Here is a 23,908-nt window from a genome sequence, read left to right as displayed (position 1 = left end):
GTCAGATAAATGGTGTTGATTAGGGGTGTCAACATCAGGCTGGGAGGGGCCAGAATCAGCCAACACTGTATGGTTATGGAAAACATGAGGGAGGGCATAGTTTTTGGACTTTTAACTTTATGAAAAAAGACCACAACAAAATGTTTTTGTTTTGTTTGTTTGTTTGTTTTAGTTTTACAGCTTTTCCAGCCTCCCCCGTTATAATAATAAACAACAATGAGCTACCAGAACTTGTAATTTTACAGATTTATTTCTTACAATTTAAGTCCAAAGAGTCATGCTGGCGGATATCTTTTTTTAATACAGCAGAATTCTTTTTTTAGGACGAAAATCAAAAAGACATCATGTTGAAATTACCCTTTTTTTCTTATGTTAATATATCTCAGTGATTAAATGTTCAGTTAAGCTTCTTTACATTGACAGAAAGGAGGGTTTCACTGGTCCAACCCACTAAGATCAAAGTGGGCTGTAAGTGGCCCACACTGTGAAATGAGTTTGACGTCCCGGGTGAGATCAGCAGAGAACATGGAGGAAAGCAGCTCTTTGTGAGGCTGTGGATCCTCTTCATACGACCTCTCTGTGACGTCAGGCTGCTGTGGATCAGCTTTACATGAATATACAACAACATCCTGTCTATGAACAGAGGACATGGGGAAGCTTCAGACTCAAACTCTACAAGTCCCTTATACAGTCCAGGTCAAAGTCTGATGATCCTTTATTAATAAAACTTTATTGGTTAGTCAGTGTGAACAGTAAGGCTCACAGGGTGATGGAGGGGGGGGGGATGGGTCGAGGTGACTTTTCTTTTATTTGATGTAAACTCTTTCAGTTTTGTTCTCATCTTATGAAACTCCTCAATGATCTTCTGACTCTGATCAGCTGCCTTTTTGATGGCGTCTCTTAACTTTTGATCTTCTTCAGGAGTCGCAGTCACTCTGAAGACTTCCTTGATGAGCATTACCAGACCACCCATAACATCCAGCAGGGTTTCAGTTATAACCAGAAGTCCTGAACTCATCTCTTTCAGGTGCGACACCTGTCTGAGGATCCTCTGAAACTTGTCCACATCAATCTGAGTGTCTCTGGCCTGAGCTTCAGCTGATTCCTTTTCCAGCTTTTCACATATCGTCTTTATTTCTTCCAGGTTCTTCATCATTGGTCTGACTTTGGCCATGAATTCTTCTCCCCACTTTTCTACTTTCTTTGCTTTTCCTTTCTCTGACAGAATTTTTATTACATTGGTAGTAACAACAGTGGCTCCACCTCCGGCAGCTGCAGCTAAACTCACTCCTGCAGTAAACGGAGCTGCTAAGATCCCACCAATAAGTAATCCAACTCCCACTTTTCTCGCAGTGTCAGTTTTACTCTGCATTTCATCTACTTCATCAGAAATCCTCCTAAACTCTCTCATAATCTCTCTCATGCTTGATTCACTCCTGTCAAACTCTGCAGTGAATGACTTTGCAGAATCTTCAAGTTTGTTCTTTAATTTATGCAATTCAGGAGGCGGGTCATTGCTAATTCTTGCATTTTTTGGAGCTGAGGCCATTTTGCACGGCTTCCTCTGAAGTGGACGTGTGGTGAAAGTTTTACCGTGGGTAAGTAGGTAGGCAGTCTTATGGGAAGCAGCTTGAACTCTGACCTTTGGTTTGGATTGTAAATCAAACTGTTCAGCAAGACTCTGTGGACACAAACAGAAACAGAAACAGGTCATTTTCAAAAACGTTAAAACACTGATGCTCACCTCTGCTGTTAGCTGGCAGCCAGCAGCTGTTACCCCGTATGCACTGATTTAAATGTATTCATTTCCTTCCACTTATCCAATTCAGGGTCACAGAGGGGGGCTGGAGCTTATTACAGCTGCTACATGGCAGGTCACCAGTCTGCGGCAGAGCTAACACAGAGGGTACGTCCACATTAATGTGTTTTCGTTTGTAAACGCATCTTTTTCTCTCCGTTTTGGCTTCCTGTCCACACTGAGACAACGTTTTCTGTCAAGGAAAATGCAGCATTTTGAAAACGCTCTCCAAAGTGGATAGATTTGAAAACGCCATTTTCGTGTTGCAGTGTGGACAGTGAACCTGGAGCCTTTTCAAAAACGATGATGCATTGACTGCATCATGTGATGCAGTCACGTGACCAATTAAACAAAGATAGCGGAGGGCATTATACAGCAGTTGTTTTGTTTGCTCTCAATTTTGACAGCCCTATTAAAGATTAATATCAGTTTGTACATGCTCTGGAAAGCTTTTCTTCAAATTCTGTAATTCTCACTCGCTTTTGCAACTTTGTACTTTTGTGTTACTCGCAGCAACAACGTCACCTCATTGTTAGTCCATTTAAAAACCTGGTGCTTTTCCTCGACCTTTTGCCGCGACGTCTCAAAGAGCCGGAAAGTAAACAAACGGCAGACAGAAATGAGGCAGGCCAAATCTTGTTGCGCTTCACGCATGCACAGTACTGGAACATAAGCGTTTTTGGCCGTTTCAAAGTGGACCCACAACTCTTGTGAAAACAACTGAAAACGATAGTGTGGACACAGAGCGTTTTCAGATGAAAACGCCGTTTTTCAAATTTATGTAGCCAGAGTGGCAGACACTTACATTCACACCTATGGGCAATTTATAGTCACCAATTAACCTAACCCCACTAACTAACTTTCTTTCATCTGTGGGAGGAAGCTGGTGTACCCGGCGAGAACCCACACAGACACAGGGAGAACATGCAAACACAATGCAAATGGTGGAATTCAACTCACGGCCTTCTTGCTGCAAGAAAATAAAAGCCAATATAGTAAATAAAATATTTTTTGACATTTACCTGAAAATAAATTTTAAACAACAGCAGATCTTCTTTGCGTTGCTTGATTGATTAATCTTTCTCACTGATGATGATAGAAATACAAACACTGTCAAGGTTCAGCAGGAGGATCAGGCAGGATTCTGGAAACCAGGAATGAACTCAAAAATATAGCTTTACTGCTGAAAGCCCGCCGGAAGACAAAAAAATATCTGCTGAGCTGATTCAAAGGAGACCACAGGAAACAGAGCAATGAAACACACTACCACGAGGGAGGATGCGACAACTAACAGAGGAAGATTTACATAATAAATACATGAGAGCTAATGAGATGCTGAGATAATCACTGAAGACGAGACAAGAAGGACCTGATACAAGGATCAGAACAAAAGGAACACAGGGAGCTATCCAGGTCTCAGGGCAAAAACTGGAGGCTTAGAGGACATCAGAGGGACAGCTCAGGGAGCAGTTTGGAGACAAACTTAGAGAGGTGAGTCTGACATGACTTAGACGCGTGCAGAGGAGGGAGAGTGGAGGTGTCAGGCAGGTGGAAGATTACAGAGAAGGTTCATGGACTCCATCCACAACGTGCAAAAGGTGCACAGGCCAGCGTGGGACTCTTTTAACTCAAACAGCTTGAGTAGGAAACACGAAGGCAAGACACTCACTCTTTTATCAGTGATCTCCAAACGTTCTGCACATCACTGCAGAGATTTCACAGTTAAACAAACTCTGCTGTTCTGTGAGCAGTGTTGGGAAGGTTACTTTTAAAATGTATTCCATTACAGAATACAGAATACATGCCCCAAAATGTATTCTGTAACGTATTCTGTTACGTTACTCAATGACAGTAACGTATTCTGAATACTTTGGATTACTTAATATATTATCATGCTTTTTACAACAACGTGAATGTACTATTGCTGTGTGATTTATTACTATTACTGAAGGTCCGCGACTCTGAACTGTAGTAAAGGGACCTCTGACTGATACGGCGGGGTCCCTGTCGGCTCGTAGCCGAAAAATAGCTTTACTTTGTTGTGTGGGTCAACTTTTCTTGCGAGAGACAGAGAGAGGCGTTGAAAGACTGCTCCAACGGAACTTATTGTTTTCGGAGGAAAACACGAACACGGTGTACAGTCGAGTCCTAATAGCTTACTTACAACTGGGCTCGTCAGGCACTCTTCTTGGCTGAAGTGGTTATTATTATATTTACATGCTTCCAGCTCCCGTTTTTGCTCGATGACAACTCGTACCTTTCCACTCCCCTTTTTCTCCCTCCTCGTGCTCACAGACCCATAACGTGTATGGCAGTCCATTCTCCCTGCAACACGGACTACACTGCCCATGATGCTACATTCTTTAGAGCTATGCTTGTAGCATTCTGCCTGTTAGCTTAGCACAACAACAACAACAACGAAAAGGCGCTCTCTCACCCAGGAAACACACAGTCGCAGAGAGAGAGAGAGAGAGAGCGTCGCCCTGTAACCATGGCAACCGTAACGCTGCCGCCTGGAACAAAAGAACGTAGCTGTCAAACAAAACCCAAACAGTCCTGACCCGCGACAGTATGAAACAGGAAAGTACCGCAGTGTAATCCATTTATTTCAACAAAGTAACTGTATTCTGAATACCACCTTTTAAAACGGTAACTGTAACGGAATACAGTTACTCATATTTTGTATTTTAAATACGTAACGGCGGTACATGTATTCCGTTACTCCCCAACACTGTCTGTGAGTGATGACGAGCAGCTTCATTCCAGAGCATGTCAGCGACAGTAAGACGAACATTTCACATCTAAAAGAAGCTAAACCTCAGTGTTTCTTCAGTTTGTAACAACAATAGAGCTTTGTGTTTTCTCTTTTAATATTTAATCTGGTTTGATATGGATTTATGACATTTAATCTCACACATTCTTGGACTTTGCTGTAGGGCTGTGCGATATGACGAAATATATCAGATGATGAAATTAAAACGTCTATCATTTCATATTATACACTATTGTTCATTTCGTGGTGTTGCAAAATACACTGTTTACAGCAATATTTTTTCATCGTTTGGATCGTCACCGTGTTGATGCAGGCACAGAGAATACCAGCATGGCCAGTGAAGATGAGGAAGAACCAGGTAGCTCCAAACAGAAGGACCTCTGTAGCATGCACATGATTTGGTTGTGCCGCAAACAGGTCCCCACTAGTGATGGGTCGTTCGCGAACGAAATGGCTCTTAGAGCCGGCTCTTTGACGTGAACGACGCGAGCCGGCTCCTTATCGCGAGCCGTCACGTGGGTTTTTTTTTTCTTTCTCTCACCCTCTCTCTCTCTCTCGCACTTTTTTTCCGCTTCACTTCGCACCTGAGCCTTGTGCTTTATGCTGGGCAGAGGGGGGAGGGGCGGTAGTTACACTCAGTAGCACAGGAACAGAGCCAGAGGGAGAGAGAGAGAAAGAGAGCCAGGGACAACAACGTCACATTAGAAAGGTATAGTAATCATCCACAACTATTTTCAGTTGCAGATGATAAAGGATTCAGAAAGTTTATTCATGCAGGCCCATATGACAGAGAATATGCATCTTCTTTTTGTTTTCATATTATAATTTATATTTAATTGTGTTGTGGTTTGCAGTGTTTTGTGTTGTTTTCACTTTAAATTTGTAAAAGGAAAAAGCTGAAAATTTAAATAGTTAAAAGTTGATGAGAATAGTTGATTTTTGTATTATATGATTTATTTATTACATTTTATGTGGAGTGAAAAAACAAAAGTATATTTACAGTGGCCCCTACAGACAAAGCACATACAAACTTCAAATCACGTACGAACTCTGAAGCACGTACAAACTCCAAAACACGTAAAAACTCCAAAACACGTACAAAAAACTCAGAAGCACTTAAAAACTCAAAACACTTACAAAAGACAACAGAAGTGCTCCAGGATGCTGGGCGCAGTGTTGAGCTTTTGTTACCTAGTGGCTACACAAGCCAGCAAGTACCAACGACCGGATTTGGTGTGTGGTAGTAACAGGTAAATGAACTTTTTTTAAAATTATTTGAATATATATGAGTGCCTGTGTATAAATACACAAACAATACACACATGCTTTCAATTGTGTAATTTAAGTGATCTAGTAGCTCTGCTTTGGAAGTTCAGTTCATGCTAGAAATGTGTTTTGGAGTTTGTACGTGTTTTGTGTCTAGGGGCCACCGCATATATTTATATATAAACATATACAAATAAAACCACTTTTTTTTACGTTAGTAATTCCTTTTGTGCATAATTTTATATTATTGTTAATAATAAATTAATTAAAGCAACAAAACAACCTGAAGAGCCGGCTCGGAGCCGAAAGAGCCGGCTCTTTTTAGTGAGCCGAACCGAAAGAGCCGGATCTCTAAAAAGAGCCGGAAATCCCATCACTAGTCCCCACCACAGACTCAAACAAACCTCTTCTACCATCCACGCAAGAATCATGTGAAAGAGTATGGAGAGAGTTTACGGATGAGAAGCAAAAAAGAGCTATCAGGTGCTCAAAATAAACCTTAGACTCAAACTTTAGAACAGGCTTTCCCCGCAGCAAACCGTATAATAAATACAAAGTAAATGGCAGCCGTTACAACTTCTATCTCAAAACACTGCAGGGACACAACGCCCAGCTGAAAACACTTCACAGAAGTCAAGTTGGCCAAGGCTCACAGAAATTACAGAAAAAGAACTATTTTGTGATATATGTCGTTATCGGGATGAGAAATGTCTTATAATGGGATATGAGATTTTGGTCATATCGTACAGCCCTACTTTGCTGGCATTTTTTTTATTAGGAAGGCTGTAAATTAATGTTTTCCCGTTTCTATTCAGTACTTCACCTTCACGTTTCTCTGTCACAGTGATCCTCCACCACTTTTTCTCCAAGAAAATAAATAAAAATATAAAATGAAACCATCATGCAGTGACAATAACAATTAAACAACGATTAAAACACACTAGGACTAGATTTTAAAATATTTTTCATCAACAAGTAAAAACTGCATATACGCATAGACTTACATTGGAAATAGCAATAAAAACAATAGTAGTAATAACACTAACAACAACTATTTATACAGCGTCTTTCAAGAAGAACTAAGGTTGCTTTACACACAAAGGCGGACAGGTGTGTTGAGTCATGTTTACCTTTCACATGGTCTGAAATGCTCGTGAAAATGTTTGATCACTCTTGTTCACAAATTGTTGAGTTCATAATTTGACAGACTTAAATAAATAAATAATTCACTGCTCACGTTTAGGCATCAAAGCAAACTCCTTCATTAGGATTAGAAAAAGATGAGTTTAGGTTCGGGTGCACTGGCTGTACCTTGTTTAATGACTGAGCAGTAGTCAAACTCAAACTCTCACAGCTCATCCGGAAGAGAAATAGAAATGCAAAGGAAAAGCTAAAACACTGAAAAGATTTATTTTTTAATGAAGAACTTCGAGAAAATTCTGCACTTACTTGGACAGCAGAGCTTGTGGATTGATGGGAGAGAGTTAGTCAGGATGCTTTTGAGTGGTCTGACTTCAGGAATAAGCTGCGAGGTGAATTATTAACTTCTCCACCTTGCTTCATCAGTCACATGACCCGGTATCCCCTCTGTCAGCCTTCAGTCTGCATCGGTGTTTGTGTTCAGTTACAACAGTGATTAACTTTGATCTGATATGCTGGACTGCTGGAATCCAGTTTAAAGTTTGACCATGATTGAAATCTGTATTTCACAGTTCTTTAAACAGTGATAAAGCTGTTCATATGGTATTGGTGGGTTTCTGAGAGGTTATTAATGAGGTGCAGACACACGAGGGAGGGAAAGACTGGCTTTGATAAACTGTCTGTGATCAGAAGTACACTTTACATTTGTATGTATGTACTGTTGAGATGAGATTGCTGAGGCGCCTCAATGCTGTGCTTTATATTTACCAAAGTGTCATATAATTACATAGTGTAGTATTGAATGGAAGCGGTCCTGATATTAAAGGCCTTAGACTACGTGTCCTTTAGTGATAGAAATGTAGGAGACTCTCGCCCACGCTTGTCTGCAGGAGTTGATAACAGGGAACCATCTGCCAGTGGAAATTTACTAGAAGGGAGTAGGGCAAGGATGCAGCCTCGCTGGAGCTGAGTGAAGATGTTTTGCAGCTAATAGACAATAACCTCTGAGTACTCCATGCAACGTGACTACTGAATGCATGTGTAACACTGTTGTTTCGACTAGAGTGGGACAGCTTGTAATAAAACTGTTAAGCGCACACCGCCTTTTCGAGATTTGTGTCAGAATGTCATGCAGGACGCCTCTCCCTTCCGGAAGTAATAAAAGTGTTTAAATGATCTACTGAGCCGTGTGTTGTCTTCCATCAGATGCCTATGAGGAATCAAAAAAATGCAGTGAAGTGTTATGGTAATGGTAAATGGCCTGTATTTGTATAGTGCTTTACTAGTCCCTAAGGACCCCAAAGCGCTTTACACATCCAGTCATCCACCCATTCACGCACTGGTGATGGCAAGCTACATTGTAGCCACAGCCACCCTGGGGCGCACTGACAGAGGCGAGGCTGCCGGACACTGGCGCCACCGGGCCCTCTGACCACCACCAGTAGGCAACGGGTGAAGTGTCTTGCCCAAGGACACAACGACCGAGACTGTTGGAGCCAGGGCTCGAACCGGCAACCTTCCGATTACAAGGCGAACTCCCAACTCTTGAGCCACAATCGCTGTGGTTGATATTTAACAGTACATATGGCTGCACAGGATCACCAAGTCACAGCAGGATCACCTTTTTCAACTTTTGGATTTAACACTTTCCAGTCGCTGCTGCTGAGAGCTATCATGGGAACCCTCAATTATCAGTCTAGGAAACAAACTTCAGACATATTAGTCTGTCGGGTTAGAAATCATAAACCGCTGGGACTCCATTTCACCTGCTTTGTTGCCACTGACAGTAATAACAGGTGCACTGAAGACACATCAACCCACAAACAGGGAGAGGTTAGTATGAGATAGTATCTGCAGCCCCAGCTCCTCCATATGTGCTGTCACAAGAAGCATCCCTGTGTCTCTCCACATGTACATAGCCTGTCTGTCCTCTCTGTCCACATGTGACCCTCTAAACAATCTCAATGTTGATGAATACCTGTACCTATAACCACAGGCAGTATAAAAGACGGATGTAGCTACAGTGATGTCAGCCAATGGTGACGACCTGTTTTGTAGCTCCAAGCATTCGGGCAAAGAAGTGGTTCAACTCATCCGCTAGCAAAGCGTAACCATTAGCAGCTTTGAATCACATCTGTACTGCCACATTTGCCGTGTACTGCTGTAGAAGTAGTTCCCAGTCTTCCTCTTGTAAGCAGCCGTGGTCTTCTTCATGCCTCTTTTCAGGTTATTTGATTCCGGCTGCTAATCTGAATTTTTGATGTTGTATTTTTAGGGTTAGTGCAACTTGCAAAAGTTTAAAAAAACAAACTCAGTCTCTGTCTTCTCCTTTGAACTATAAACTCCTGCTGACGGCCCTTTACAAACTGCTACTGGTAAGTCATATTGTTGTACAGGCAGGCCTGATCAGCTGAACTAATGAACTAAACAAAGATATTAAATGTATTTAATCTAAATCTCTAATCTAAATATATCACCTCAACCTTTAGCCTGTCATCTAAAAGAAAAGCAAATTTTACCACTGCCTTCATTACACTTTGGTTCCATCCAGAAGCTTTAAAAGGTGCTCAGGCCAGCCTGAATACCTTGGAGAGGTGTCTTCATAAACTCTTTTCTCTAGCTATGTTTGCCTGACCTCGATGAAAACATCAAACCTGCCACAGGTCAGGGCGATGGATCATGATGGTGGAGTGTGAGTGGATTTTCTTCTTCGTTTTTCTCTCCTTTCTAACAATTCAGAGTTCAGAATGAGCAGGTGTGGAGCAGGTCAGCACTTTGGCCTTGGCCCCAAGCCTGAGCCACGGGTCCTGTGGGTTTGCTTAAGGACCGAGCTATGGAAGTGTGGTGTTGTCAGGATCGCAGGGGGCCTCTGCAGCCTGGGAATCCAGCAGGAGTACATTCTCCTGGATTTGGTAAAGGTTGGATATCTGACCTTCCAGCTGGGATCTTTTCTGTCTGAACCAAAGGCATGTTAAGCATTAGCTGTCAAAATCAAATTGAATCTTTATTTTGAACATGTTAAAAAAAGCACAGCAACACAGAAATAAAAAGAGACAAACAAACAAACAAACAAAGGAAAACAAAAGGAAAACAAGCAACCACAACTACACCCTCCCCCCAAAAAACAACAACTTTCATGTTCAAAAAGGAGCAGGAAGTAGCATAACCTTATTTAATCCCACTCCCTTTCCACTATCTAGTAATCCATAGACGACACTTTTTCGACTTGTTTATGCCCTGATCATCAGAAATATCTGATTACAAATACATTATATGTTAGATGTATTTTTCATGTATTAATCATTCAGTTATTCAAGTAGAAACAAAGTAAAACAGACGAGTAGAAATAAGCAGACAGCAGTCGACCGGATAGTGTAGCGTCGCAATGACATAATACATTATTCATAAAACTTTATTTGTTGTTGTTAGTTAGTTAGTTACTGCTGTCTGTAAGTTCATGTGAACTCTCTCAGTTCTTTTCTCATCTTATCAAACTCAGTAACGACCGTCTGACTCTGAGCAGCTGACTGCAGGATGGCGTTGCTTAACTTTTGATCCTCTTCAGGAGTCGCAGTCACTCTGAAGACTTTCTTGATGAGCATTACCACGTTGTCCATAACAACCAGCAGGTTTTCAGTTACAACCAGAAGTCCTGAACTCATCTCTTTCAGGTGAGACACTCGTATGAGGATCCTCTGAAACTTGTCCACATCAGTCTGAGTGTCTCTGGCCTGAGCTTCAGCTGATTCCTTCTCCAGCTTTTCACATATCGTCTTTATGTCCTCCAGGTTCTTTTTCAGTGGTCTGACTTTGGCCAGGAATTCTTCTCCCCACTTTTCTACTTTCTTTGCTTTTCCTTTCTCTGACAGAATATTTATTACATTGGTAGTAAAAACAGTGGCTCCACCTCCGGCAACTGCAGCTAAACTCACTCCTGCAGTGAATGGAGCTGCTAAGATCCCACCAATAAGAAATCCAACTCCCACTTTTCTCGCAGTGTCAGTTTTACTCTGCATTTCTCTGAGTTCCTTTGCAATCTTCAGGAACTCTCTCACAATCTGTCTCATCTGTGACTCGCTGCTGTTGAACTGTTGGATGAATGAAGTTGCATGTCGGACGAAAGAAGCGACCTGTGAACACATGAACATTTTTCCAGAATAACCACCAAACTAAATAAGTGGATCTAAAAAAATCTGAGACTGGAGTAGTCCAGATTTACCCCATTTATCAAAAGAGAAACCTGAAATAAACAGAGTTCAGCAATAAAGACTGATCACAGTTTCAGAATATATGATGTCTGGAAGCTCAACTGTCAGCCATGAGTTAGCATCCTCAGTGTTGTAACTCCACCAATACACCATCAGAAGGTCAAGGAAAGGGTGAGAGATAATTTATGTGTGTTGCACAGAGAATTGGACTGGTCTTACATAATACAGTTTAATAATTACCCTAATTTATTGATGCAAATGATGGTTTTGCAGTGGTAAAACTAAAACAGCAACATTTTTTCATGTATTATGCTGCTAACATAAATTGGCTCTTTGCAAGCCAAGAACCCAGAGTGATGATACAGCTGAGTGTCAGAAGAATGTGAGAGTCTCTGGCATGTTTGTCACAAATGGAAATAAGGGAAGTTGTTGTGTCTGTTAAAGCGTAGAATCAAATAAAAAGAGTTATGTATGCATTGCATTGCTAAAAGATTAATAAAAAATCATAATGTGTGTGTATGAGTTAAACGGTCCTTAAGACATGAGAAAAAGGAGAAGTAATTTCTGTCTGTATGAAACTTAAGAGTTATTAGGGAAGTTGAGCTGCAGCATTGTTGGGTGGAGTGGAAGAAAAGAAATGCACCAAAATTGCAAGTCATGCCAGTGCGTCAAAGAGCAAAAAGGGGGGGGGGGGGGCAAAGGAGGAACATGACATGTCCATAGATGGTGTTTCCATCTAGAAGATGTCTTGACATGTCTGGACAGGTCTGTGGAGGTGTATAAAGATGGGAGGCAAAAACAGAGAGGGTTTTTAGGAAAATTGGGGGAAATAAACTGTTGTACTTGTATGGGAAAGAGTTGGAAAGGGTGGATTGTTTTCGTTTTTTAGGTGTGGTTTTTGACAAGAGATTAACTTGGAAAGATCACATAGAGCACGTTGTGGGGAAAAGTAAAAAGGTTCTTAATATTTTGAGGTGTTTAGCGGGACTGACATGGGGTGCTAATTTTGATGCACTTAAGAGTATTTATATCACGATGATTCGATCAAGATTGGATTATGGGTGTGTGGTATATGGATCAGCGGCTAAGACTTCCTTGAAGACGCTGGATGTAATTCAAGCTCGAGCACTGAGACTTTGCTTAGGGGCAGTTAAAACAACACCAATATGTGCTCTACAAGTGGAATCGGGAGAAATGCAACAGCTGATGGTTAATTATTGGATAAATTTGAAAGGTCATGACGAAAACCATCCTGTTAAGAAAGTGTTAGGGACTTGTTGGGAAAGAGGGAAGGTTTTTAAAAATAGTTTTGGGTGGGTTGGGGATGATAGAGCGAGAACATTTAAAGTGTATGACAAAGACTTCAGTCAGACAGTGTTGTGGCCTTTACGACCCATATGGACAATGAGATATGTTGACGTAGACCGATCATTAACAGACACTGGAAAGAGGAAATTGACCACAGATATTTGTCAAAAACTTTATAACAGATTGGAGAGCAAATACAGTGAATTTTTACAGGTTTATACAGATGGATCAAAAGATCCTAAGACTGAAGCAACTAGTGTAGCAGTGGTAATTCCAGAGTTAAATATCAAGATTGCAAAAAGAACGTCAAATCGTCTGGGTACATATGCAGTTGAATTGTATGCCATACTGCTGGCTCTAGAATGGGTGGAAGACAGCAGAGTCTCAAAAGTACTGATATGTAAGGCAAGGCAAGGCAAGGCAAGTTTATTTGTATAGCACAATTCAACAACAAGGTGATTCAAAGTGCTTTACAGAGACATTAGAAACAAAAACAAATAAAAAGCATGATTTAAAATTGATTAAAACAAGCAAATAAACTAACTAATTATCAAACAAACAAACAAACAAACAAACAAACAAACAAAACAGTATATAAAATCAAAACAGATAAAATCAGAACAGTAGATAAAATCAGTAGTTAAATGTAAGTTTTGAAATTTAAGCTTAAAAGTGTGGATTTGGTGCTTTATTCAAATGCAGCTGAGAACAGGTGAGTCTTCAACCTGGATTTAAATAAACTGAGTGTTTCAGCTGATCTGAGGCTTTCTGGGAGTTTGTTCCAGATATAAGGAGCATAAAAGCTGAATGCAGCTTCTCCGTGTCTGGTTCTGACTCTGGGAACTGATAAAAGACCGGATCCAGATGACCTGAGGGATCTGGAAGGTTCATACTGGGTCAGGAGGTCATTGATGTATTTTGGTCCTAAACCATTCAGAGCTTTATAGACCAGCATCAGAACTTTAAAGTCTATCCTCTGACGGACAGGCAGCCAGTGTAAGAACCTCAGAGCTGGACTGATGTGGTCCACTTTTTTGGTCTTAGTGAGGACTTGAGCAGCAGAGTTCTGAATGAGCTGTAGTTGTCTGACTGATTTTTTAGGTAGACCTGTAAAGATGCTGTTACAGTAATCAAGCCTGCTAAAGATGAATGCATGGACTAGTTTTTCCAGGTCCTGTTGAGACATCAGATCTTTTATCCTTGAAATATTCTTGAGGTGATAGTAAGCTGACTTTGTTATTGTCTTAATGTGTTTTTCTAAGTTTAGGTCTGCATCCATCACTACACCCAAATTTCTCACCTGGTTTGTGGTTTTTAGATGTATAGATTGAAGTTCTCTGGTGACCTGTAATTGTTTTTCTTTGGCGCCAAAGACTATTACTTCAGTTTTGTTTTTGTTTAGTTGGAGAAAATTGTGGCACAACCAGTCATTAATTTCCTCAATGCATTTACCAAGAGCCTGTACAGGGCCTCGGTCTCCTGGTGACATTGTGATATATATTTGTGTGTCATCTGCATAGCTGTGATAGTTTATTTTGTTGTTCTTTATAATCTGTGCCAGTGGGAGCATGTAAATGTTAAACAGAGGGGGTCCCAAGATGGAACCTTGGGGAACTCCACATGTGATACTTGTCTGCTCGGATGTGAAGTTACCTATTGATACAAAGTATTTCCTGTTTTCTAAGTATGTTTTGAACCAGTTTAGTACAGTTCCTGAAAGACCTGCCCAGTTCTCCAGTCGTTTGAGTAATATGTTGTGGTCAACTGTATCAAATGCTGCACTGAGATCCAGTAAAACTAAGACTGACATTTTTCCACTGTCTGTGTTCAGACATATGTCATTAAACACTTTTGTCAGAGCGGTTTCAGTGCTGTGGTTCTGTCTAAAACCTGACTGGAAGGCATCGTAGCAGTTATTCTGTTTTAAGAAGTAATTGAGCTGTTGGGAAACTGCTTTTTCAATGATCTTACTTAAAAATGGGAGATTTGAGATCGGCCTGTAGTTTTTCATTTGTGTCTTGTCAAGATTGTCCTTTTTCAGTATAGGTTTGATTACAGCAGTTTTTAGTGGTTCTGGAAACACACCTGACATTAAGGAAAAGTTGACGATCTGTAACAGGTCTGACTCTAAAGTCTTTAAGACCTTTTTGAAAAAACTTGTTGGCAGGACATCTAAACAGCAAGAGGAGGAGTTCAGTTGACCTAAGATGTCCTCCAGGTCTTTGCTGTTAATCGGGTGAAACTGTTTGATGGTGTTTAAACAGTTTTTCGGTGGACACAGTACATATCCCGGATCTGCTGTTGATGTACCAACTGCTTGTCTAATCTTTTGGATTTTGTCTGTGAAGAATTTGGCAAAGTCATTGCAGGCCATGGTTGAATGAAGTTCAGCTGCCACTGGCACAGGAGGGTTTGTTAGCCTGTCAACTGTAGAAAATAAGACCCGAGCATTATGGCTGTTTTTAGTGATGATGTCAGAGAAGTAGGACCTTCTTGCTCTCCACAGTTGTAAATTATAATTGTGAAGTTTCTCTTTATAGATGTCATAATGAACCTGGAGGTTTGTTTTTCTCCATCTGCGCTCAGCTTTCCTACACTCTCTTTTTTCATTTTTCACTAGTGTGGAGTTTCTCCATGGAGACTTTTTCCTTCCAGAGATAACCTTCACCTTAATGGGGGCAATAGTATCCATTACATTTAACAGTTTTGCATTAAAGCTATTGACGAGCTCATTGACTGAACCTTTGGACAGGTCAGGTGTTAATGGGAAGACCTGGTTAAAGATCTCACTACTGTCTTCAGTTATACACCGTTTTGTGATCACTGCTGTTGATATATTTGTGTGGGCTGAGATTTTACTTTCAAAGAAAACACAGTAATGATCAGATAAGCCCACATCAGACACAGTAATGTTTGAAATGCTCAGGCTCTTGGAGATCAGTAGGTCAAGAGTGTGTCCTCTATTATGTGTGGCCTCTGTTACATGCTGAGTCAGCCCAAAGTTGCCCAGAGTGTTACTCAGGTCTTTAGTCCCTTTGTCCTGAGGGTTGTCCACATGGATGTTAAAATCCCCAACAATAATTACACAGTCGAAATCAACACAGATCACAGACAGCAGTTCACTGAGATCATTAAAAAAGTCTGTGCAGTATTTGGGAGGCCTGTAAACATTAAGAAACACAACTTTGGATGGGGCCTTCAGCTGTAAAGCCACATATTCAAAAGACTGAAAACTTCCAGGAGATAGCTGCTTACATTGAAATTATTCATTAAATAAGACAGCAACCCCTCCTCCTCTCCTGCTCACCCTGACCTCACTGATAAAACTGTAGTTAGGAGGGGTCGTCTCGATGAGAACAGCTCCACTGTTACTTTGGTCCAACCAAGTTTCAGTTAAAAACATAAAATCAAGGCTGTGCTCAGTGATTAAATCATTAATTAAAAATGTTTTCCCAGCTAAAGATCTAACGTTTAATAAAGCCAACTTAAGTGTTTTAGAGGCATTACTTGTCCCCTCGTGTTTGGGAGCAGTCTGTGGCACACAAGGTATGTTTACTATATTTAAAGATCTTTTAGAGTGCAGCTCTCTGTGTTTTGACCAGGCCACATGTCTCCTTCTGTCACCTAAAAGTACAGAGATTTTAAAACCTTCTAGTAAACAGGGTCCCAGCTTCTCCTGGGAAAATTCACCACTGCCATAATCCTCGCAGCCCGGACCCTCCACACATCACACATCAGACTGCGGAGACAAAGCAGTGTGTGATTTTGATTGGTCAGACCAGAGGACAGTTTTCCACTTGGCCTCAGTCCATCTTAATTGAGCCTGGGTCCCTGCTCATTGTTGCACTGTGGTTTTATTTCTTTACAAAGAAGAGTCTGAACTTCATGATCCAGTGATGACCCATGTCTGTGTTGATGGTGTTCATAGGTGTTCCTGAACACCACCAACATCAAAGCTCTCCAGCCTGATCCTCGTGTGCACAGATCCTCTGAAGCTTTTCATTCCACCATGCAGATGGTGGAATTCACTAATTCTTTATGTTCTCACAGTCTTTTACTAAACTTGGATTCCCTCGCATTGCAATTTACAAAGACAGTAGAAAACTAAATTTAAAAATAAAATGAACAAAACTTGAAAAACACAGCTGCAGGCTTTACACAAAGTTACTTTATTATTTAGTTACTTTATGGTCTTCCATCCTGCAGATGGCTGGCTGATAACGATGGAAAGACAAGTTTTCCCTAAAAAAATCTATTTTTGTTTCAGGTGTTTTTTGATCTGATGCCATCACATGCTCTGGGTGCTGGATATTAATGGCTGGAGACCAACTTGCCAGGCCCGACAGAGATCACATTGAAAAACTCAATGGACATTACACTGCAAGGCCCTGCACTCCCTACACCCAGGACAGTTAACACCAGTCCCCACCCTGTTGCTCTACTTGGAATGGTTGATGCTAGGCCCTCTCCTGAGACTAGTCTGGCCAGGGCCTCCCCAGAGTCCTCTCAGCCAGTGGATGCTTCTGTGCCTGCTCAGCTTGGTGCCTTCCTTACACCTGTCCTGCACGGTGACAGTCCCCAGTTCTCTGGGGTCCTGCAGTCAGCACCCTCAGTATCTGAATCTGACCTGGCTTCCCATGACACAGTTGTGCCTGGGCCCAAGCTGGCCTCATTTGAGACTATGCACCTCATACCAGAACTGGCTAACTCTGAGCCAATGTATCCTGTGCAGTCTGAACTGGCTGACGTTGTTAATCCTGTGCCCAAGTCAGCTGTCCCTGAGCCTGAAAGTTCTGGGTTGTTTGAACCCGACCGTGTTGTGCTGCCAGACACAGATGCACCTGAGGCTGAGCATCTTCTGCTGCTGCCAGATCATGAGCCAGAGTCTGCTGAGCTGTCTGAGTTGGCCATTCTTGGGCCCATGTATCCTGAGCCCAAGTTGACCGTTCCTGAGAATATACTTCCTGTGCCAGCTACACCTGTGACTGTGTTACGTACCTGGCCTCAAGACGTGGTCCGTCTGCACTGCTGGGCATCTGCTAGAAGGCGTCTGTGTCTGCTGCCGGCTTCCAGCCCAGCTTCCTGCCTGCCCTCCTGAGGAGCTCCGTGTCTGCTCCCGGGGCTTCCTGCATCGGCTCCGTCTCCGTTGCTATACACTGCTTCGCTGTCGCCCGGGTATGGCCCCCTGTGCATCTTATGTGCTTGGTTTTTTGTTACTTAATTTTTTTGGACTTTGTAACCCTAGACTATTGAACCCACCATATTAAATCATACTGACCTCATTAAACTAACAGCTGTTCTGGAACTGAAACCTGCCTTCCTGATGGGATAAAGAAAGTGTAAATGAAATAAAATGATGGGAGGAATACAATAAAGTGTTTCTCATCTTATTCAACACTTGCTCCACAGTTTGTGAAACACTCAACAAATGTGATGAAAAGGTGTTGATTAATGATCCTGAACATGGATCTGCTCATTTTTTTATTTCTTTGTTTTTTAATCATCCATCAGCTCTCTGTTCATTTGCACAAAGTTTTCCTGGTTTAAAGGACTAAAAAGGGTGAGTATGCCACAAAGTACCAGTCCCGTTTCCTTTCTTATCTGTTGTTTGACACATTTTGTTTCTACTTTTCATTTGATATCACATCATTTAAAAAAATATCAGACCGGTCTCATCACTTCTAATTCATGTTCTTCTAGAAATGAACAGATGTATTGAATGTGTAAGTGAATGAAGATTTTCCACTAGAAAAACGGAAACACTCCACATCTGGCACAGTTACTAAAAACTAGGTTTTGAAAAAGATTAGATATCAGTTAAAATGCAGTGGCTGGTAAATTTTCAAAGCTGCAACTTTTCTCTGAAGAGTCTCCAAACACACATGCTGCAGACAGGAAATCTATTATTCCGGCTGAAATACATGAGATTCAAATCTGTGCTGACTGTAACAAAAACAGGACAGTTCATTTACATGACGCACAGAAAGATTGCATATTTCTGTGAGGATTTCACTCTTTGCTCAGGCTGTGCATCAAAGAATCACTTTTTTTAAAATAACAGAATCATTTCAACATGTCATTTGCTTCACTTTAAATATGATTAAAGTTTATTTTCAAGGCAAACACACATCATCTGTTTTCACACGACAACAATAATCCTACAGTTAGATGTTACAAACCAGACATGTGACTTCAGATGTCGGTTACACTGTATATCCACACATCTGGATTGGTTGTTGCATATAAAACATTAGCAGAGGATGAGCATGTTCCTGTTATAAGTTTATTTCTATAATAATACATTTCAGATCGCAACATATTTTCCAAAAGTTTTTGCTTCTTGACATAATTTTTCAACATTTAGTTTCATATTAAATTTCCAGGCAAGATACATGTGAACATAACAGAACCATGAATATGAATATAAGAGATTACTTTACTTTATCATCATTAGGTAGTTATTAATCTGCAGTGCATTTATCTAATTATTTCTCTTGTAATTCTACCCCATCTTTCTGTATGGTCATGGGTTAAAACATGCAGGAAAAGAGCTCATTAGATTTAAGATATAAATTATTTTTAGACATGCCAAATGCTTTAGAGTAACACAGACTTTTTTTTAGTCAGTGTGTAGCTATGGATCACAGTCGGGGTTCAGGATGTTCAGGAAATTTCGAAGATTCAGGACATCCAGGATGTCCAGGAGGCTCCTGTTTTGACAGTCCTCACTTTCTTTTGCAAGATTTTTAAAAATGTCTTTTATTCTTTTATCATTAATACACAGTGCACCTCCATGCCTAGTGTACTGGCTTTGGGCTCTGTTTACATCAGCAACACACACCCAGTTATTCTGTGGATCTTTAGCTACACACCACTTGGAATGGTCCTGTGTATTCTTCCATTGACTGAGGCTAGTTTCTATCATTTTGATATTTTCCACTTTGAATTTATTCTTTCTGCAGAAGGATTTATCCCGGCCAGCCTGGCAGCCCCACGTCTGGACGAGCAGATCGCTGCTGACTCTCTGTGAAATAGTGACATAAAGATCTCCACCTGTAATAACAACAGCAACAGCACTGGTGTTACATGGGCTGCCTCAGTGTTCGTATATTAGCATTCACTCTTTAGTCCAGTTATATCAGACTGTGGTTCTGATTTAACTGGATTATTATTTGAACATATGTACACATAGGAATCAAATTCAAACCCACTGAGCAGTTTTCTATTGATCTGCGGTCTAAAAAGATGGCACACAGACATCTACACAAAAGTCCACATGTGGTTCAGAAATAAACTTTAGCAGACCTTACCTCAGAATTAAATGAGGTTTCATCATTCACACTTGAATATGCTGCAAAGATCATTTTGACCCGCTGGCATTTTCAACTATACATATTATTATTAATATTTCGCAACTTTAAAAAAAATGGTTTATTTATTATACGACAAATTCTGGGATCCGTGCCATAAAAAGGAAAAACAAAAAGTGATATTTATACCCTTCAAAAAAGTAACTGAGTTAGAAGATTCTAAAAGTAATTAATTACTTGAAAAGTAACTATTGCGTTACTTTAAAAAAAAATGTTTAACCCTCTGGGGTCCAGGGTATAATTGGCAATTTTTAACAAATTTTGATGTTTCCTCTAGATTTCACCTTTAAAACTATTTACTTTGTGTTAAGATTCGTTCGACTTGGGTAAGAGAAGAAAGCAGGCCGAGTCCGGGTAGGTGCCAAAAATAGTGATCTTTATTACACACTTTGCGCAGAAGTGTGGGAAGACAACGTACAACAACAATCTCCGCAGGGCGGATGCTTTTTCATTCTTATATTACCCTGATGACGTCAAGTTAAATCTTACTGGAAATGATATCAGTTCTCCACATTCAAAAAGTTCTCCTTATCAATGGCGTGTCCAGCGGGGTGGCCTGGGGGGGGGGCACAGGCCACCCCCCAAACCAGACTGGCCACCCCAGGTGCCACCCCAAAGGTAAAACAATAAAATTCAATCAAATATCAAATGTCCGATTATATTTTCACGGTGACGCTCAGATATCCGAGTGTAAGTGAATGCAGCATCGCTTCTGCGCTATGCGCATCACGTTAGCAAAGGTAGGAGAGCCAAGCGCGAAAGATGGCACTGCAGGAAACAATTTTTCGGTGAAAGAAAATGAGGACAGAATAAATGTCCCGGTAAGTAATATCAAGTTTGTTGAGTTTAGTAAACTTCGGTGAAATTAGAATACCAAGGAAAAAACACTTAAAGAATTATTGCAGCCGTCGAATATTTCAGACAGTATGCTACTGAGGGCAGCTAACATAAGAGTTATGAGTTATAAGATATAATCTAAGTCGTAACATTGCTGTATGGAGCTGCAGATTTGGTTGCAGGTTAACATAGCTGGACTGGCCATCGGGCATACCGGGCATATCCCCAGTGACTTGTTTTTTATTTTTTTTGTAATGGCATGAACAATGAGAGGTGGTGGATTGGCCAGATGCAGGTCGATGTGTAGAAATAACTCCGTTGTTTGGTGGTGGCTATGACGGGGCTTCCACAGAGGCAACAGGTGGATGAGGGAAGGGGAGGCAGGAGGAGAGACCCGAAGCAGCCACCAGTCCGAGTGTCAGGTGAACTGAACTTCAGGTAAGAAGTTATGACCTGCAGTCTATCTGGGTCAGATATAAACCAAGTTTAGGTGGAGTTTATTTTCATGTTGCTGACTTTTTACTGTCAGTTGCAATAACTCATACTGCGTTCTAGCCAGTTTGACGGAGTTTTTATACAGCTGGGTGGGTGCTATGATGTTACTGATAGTGAACTTTATTTTATTCATAAGGTTAGTAGAGTTGCCAACGGCTCCTTAAAAAAATGGAATGGTCCCTCATTCAGAGAAAATATTACACGTTTCGTATTGAGCTGAGAAGAGACGCAGTTTGTCCCGGACTTTAGCTAGAATGGAAAAAAGACACAAAGCTGGATTTATTCTGTCTTTATGCTGCACAGCTGCCTCTTCTCTCATTCTCTCCCCCTGCCTCTCCTGTTGCTACTTCAATCATGAAACTGATCAATGATCAGCTGATCGGCTTTTCTCTCTTGTTTATCGCCCACTTTGCGCCAGAAAGAGGAAACCAGCAGATATTGCGCTAAACAACAGCAGCACGTTTAAGCTTGATCAGCTGTTGTTAGAATGTATTTAATATTAATTTCTAGTATCAGCTGATGTTTGCTGGAGCCACAGCTGTAAAGCTGCTGGTCATGATGTCTGTTTAGATATGTGGTGAGAGGGAAACATGAAGATGAAACCAGGAGATGTCCTTACTGAACCATCAGAGCTGAACAGGTGATGGAGAAACAGGTTTACCTTTTAGGTGACATGAATGAGTTGAAGGGAAGTTATGAACTGTTTCTGAGAGACAAATAACACCAGGATCCTTTTTTATGTAGCTGACAGCTGGTAACTGTGCAGGGGCGGGTCTAGCAAAGTTTTGCCAGGGGGCCAGGTAGGGCATTAACAGGGAAAGGTGGGCACAAAGAAATACTTTTCTTTCTTATTCTCATTTAAAATATCTAGTTTTTATTAAATAATTATCTAAATCTTACAACCAAAGTTTTTATCTGACGTAAAATGTATAGAAATCATACATATACCAACAAGACTGTACATCACTGTCACAACAGGGTTTGTTTTCAGTCAAAGTCTTTATGGCTTTACTACCTGGTGGGTCGGTCTGTAGTAAAAATGCCCAATTTTTTTGTCCCAGTCCAGCCCTGCAGGTTAATACTGGCAGTGTCACCATGCCAGCTGACTGTATTTTATCATCAGCCAGTGTTGTTCTTTATCAATATTACCAAAGTTTACGATAAGGCAGCATAGAAAGTATTTACTTGCTTTCAGGTTTCATTCAAATGTTAGTCTTTTCAGTTGTTTCCCCACTTTTTTCCTGTTTCAAAATCAAACACCAGTTTGTGAGAAGATTATCTTCTTTTTTTAACAGGCAGATAAAGTTTTGCATTGGCATTGGCTAATTTGTCAATTGTTTGTTACAAATGTTCGTATTTTAATTTTCAAAAATGTTTTTGCCCAAAACATATGTGCACTATATGTCAGTAAAAATACTATGCAAATATTGCTGTCCTTGAATGCTGAGTAAACACTGACAAAGCACTGATTGTATCTCTTGTACTTTATCAACGCAGTATCTAAAAACTTTGCACCGTAGTGGTTAAAATCTCATTCTAATAAGAGTTAAAAGTGCATTTGGTTATTAGGTTTATAGGATTATTGAATTATGGTTAAGGGTTGGTAGAATTTTTTTTTAAACATTATCTGCCAATTAAATCTGCCACCCTTCTCCAAATCTGTGCCCCTACCTGGCCCCCCCAACAAAAATTTTCTAGACACGCCACTGCTCCTTATATAGACATCAGATGCTACCTTATGTAACCACGGTAACTTCTGACCCCACTTCCGCCAGTCCCTTTATTGTGGCGGGAATGAATCCTGTATAAGTTCCGGGTCAATCAGCTGCATGTCCCTGCTCCTCTGGCTGCTGTTGTCCCTGTGGTTGGCGTACTTGTCAGATATCGACAAATTTTGCACTACAGGCCAGTTGACAGCGTGCAATAACCCGGCCGATTCATTCATCTTTACACTACCTCACACTCGACTCAACGGTGAGTTATTTGTTTGTTTTGTTTTGTCACAATTAATGTACATGCGGAGCCGCGATCGCACATCCTACAATGCCGGTAAGCTAATGCTAGGCTAGCGACAGTAAGTGCAATTACTAGTGTCATCTATTGAATATTGTTGTTTTTGTTTATTCCATTATGGCCGAATGTTGACTTAACGTATCTAGAGTTGAACGAGTGATTTGATTTTTGTAGTTTTGTCCGTTTTGGATGTTTTTTGTTACTTTTCTGATGAAATGCCGAAACGGCCTATGAGATTTTGCATTGAGTTAAATTCCATTTACATTATTGAATCTGTTGCGCAACACCTGTGATTAAATGAGTTTTGTAAATATATTTGATTAACTTTGGATAATATTTATTAGCTTTAACGCTGATATACTTTGATGGGACCCATGAGAATGTCTTTCTAGAATAGTATTTAGAATGACATTCATTATAAGAGATGATGGTTTATTGATTGTTGTATGAAACGTGGCATTGATTACTTGACTTTGTTATTTATGGATTTATGTATTTATTTTGTCACAGCAGTAGAATGCTGTTTCATTTTCTTCTGTGAATGATAATTTCTGTTTTTTGACCTTGTGTAGGTCAGGTTTTTTTTGTTCTCCCGCGATCAGCCCTGATCAGCGCGAGATGGCGAGCCACCCGACCACCGCTACGTTGCGGTAGGAATTGTGAACCTATGGACTGAATCACAAATTGTTGACACATGACC

At 40.8% G+C, this 23,908-nt stretch overlaps 2 protein-coding genes across 3 annotated transcripts in view; both read right to left on the bottom strand.

The window, feature by feature from the left end:
• Nucleotides 1-268: 268 nt before the first annotated feature.
• Nucleotides 269-7,782, bottom strand: LOC309712244 (uncharacterized protein). Of its 2 annotated transcripts, none has more exons than XR_014278211.1 (2): nucleotides 7,287-7,782; nucleotides 269-1,681 (listed from the first exon to the last, which is right to left on the bottom strand). XR_014278211.1 is itself a non-coding variant. In XM_082542907.1 (2 exons), exons 1-2 carry the CDS (start codon nucleotides 4,146-4,148, stop codon nucleotides 737-739), a joined length of 1,131 nt encoding a protein of 376 aa, XP_082399033.1. In that variant the 5' UTR covers nucleotides 4,149-4,391; the 3' UTR covers nucleotides 269-736. The 2 variants fall into 2 exon arrangements, 1 of the variants encoding a protein (XP_082399033.1); XM_082542907.1 differs by lacking the exon at nucleotides 7,287-7,782 and adding an exon at nucleotides 3,963-4,391.
• Nucleotides 7,783-18,669: 10,887 nt separating this feature from the next.
• LOC309712246 (plancitoxin-1-like) overlaps nucleotides 18,670-23,908 on the bottom strand; it is a 47,810-nt gene continuing 42,571 nt past the window's right edge. The window contains exon 8 of the mRNA XM_082542910.1: nucleotides 18,670-19,546. Within this exon, the coding sequence (XP_082399036.1) occupies nucleotides 19,128-19,546 (419 nt within the window). The 3' untranslated portion in view covers nucleotides 18,670-19,127. The remainder of the gene's footprint in view (nucleotides 19,547-23,908) is intronic.

Source organism: Aulonocara stuartgranti (assembly GCF_965226115.1).
Source record: "Aulonocara stuartgranti genome assembly, chromosome: 7".
Lineage (NCBI taxonomy): Eukaryota > Metazoa > Chordata > Actinopteri > Cichliformes > Cichlidae > Aulonocara > Aulonocara stuartgranti.
The sequence above is the reverse complement of the archived record's forward strand: the minus strand, read 5'-3'. Positions and strand labels throughout refer to the sequence as shown.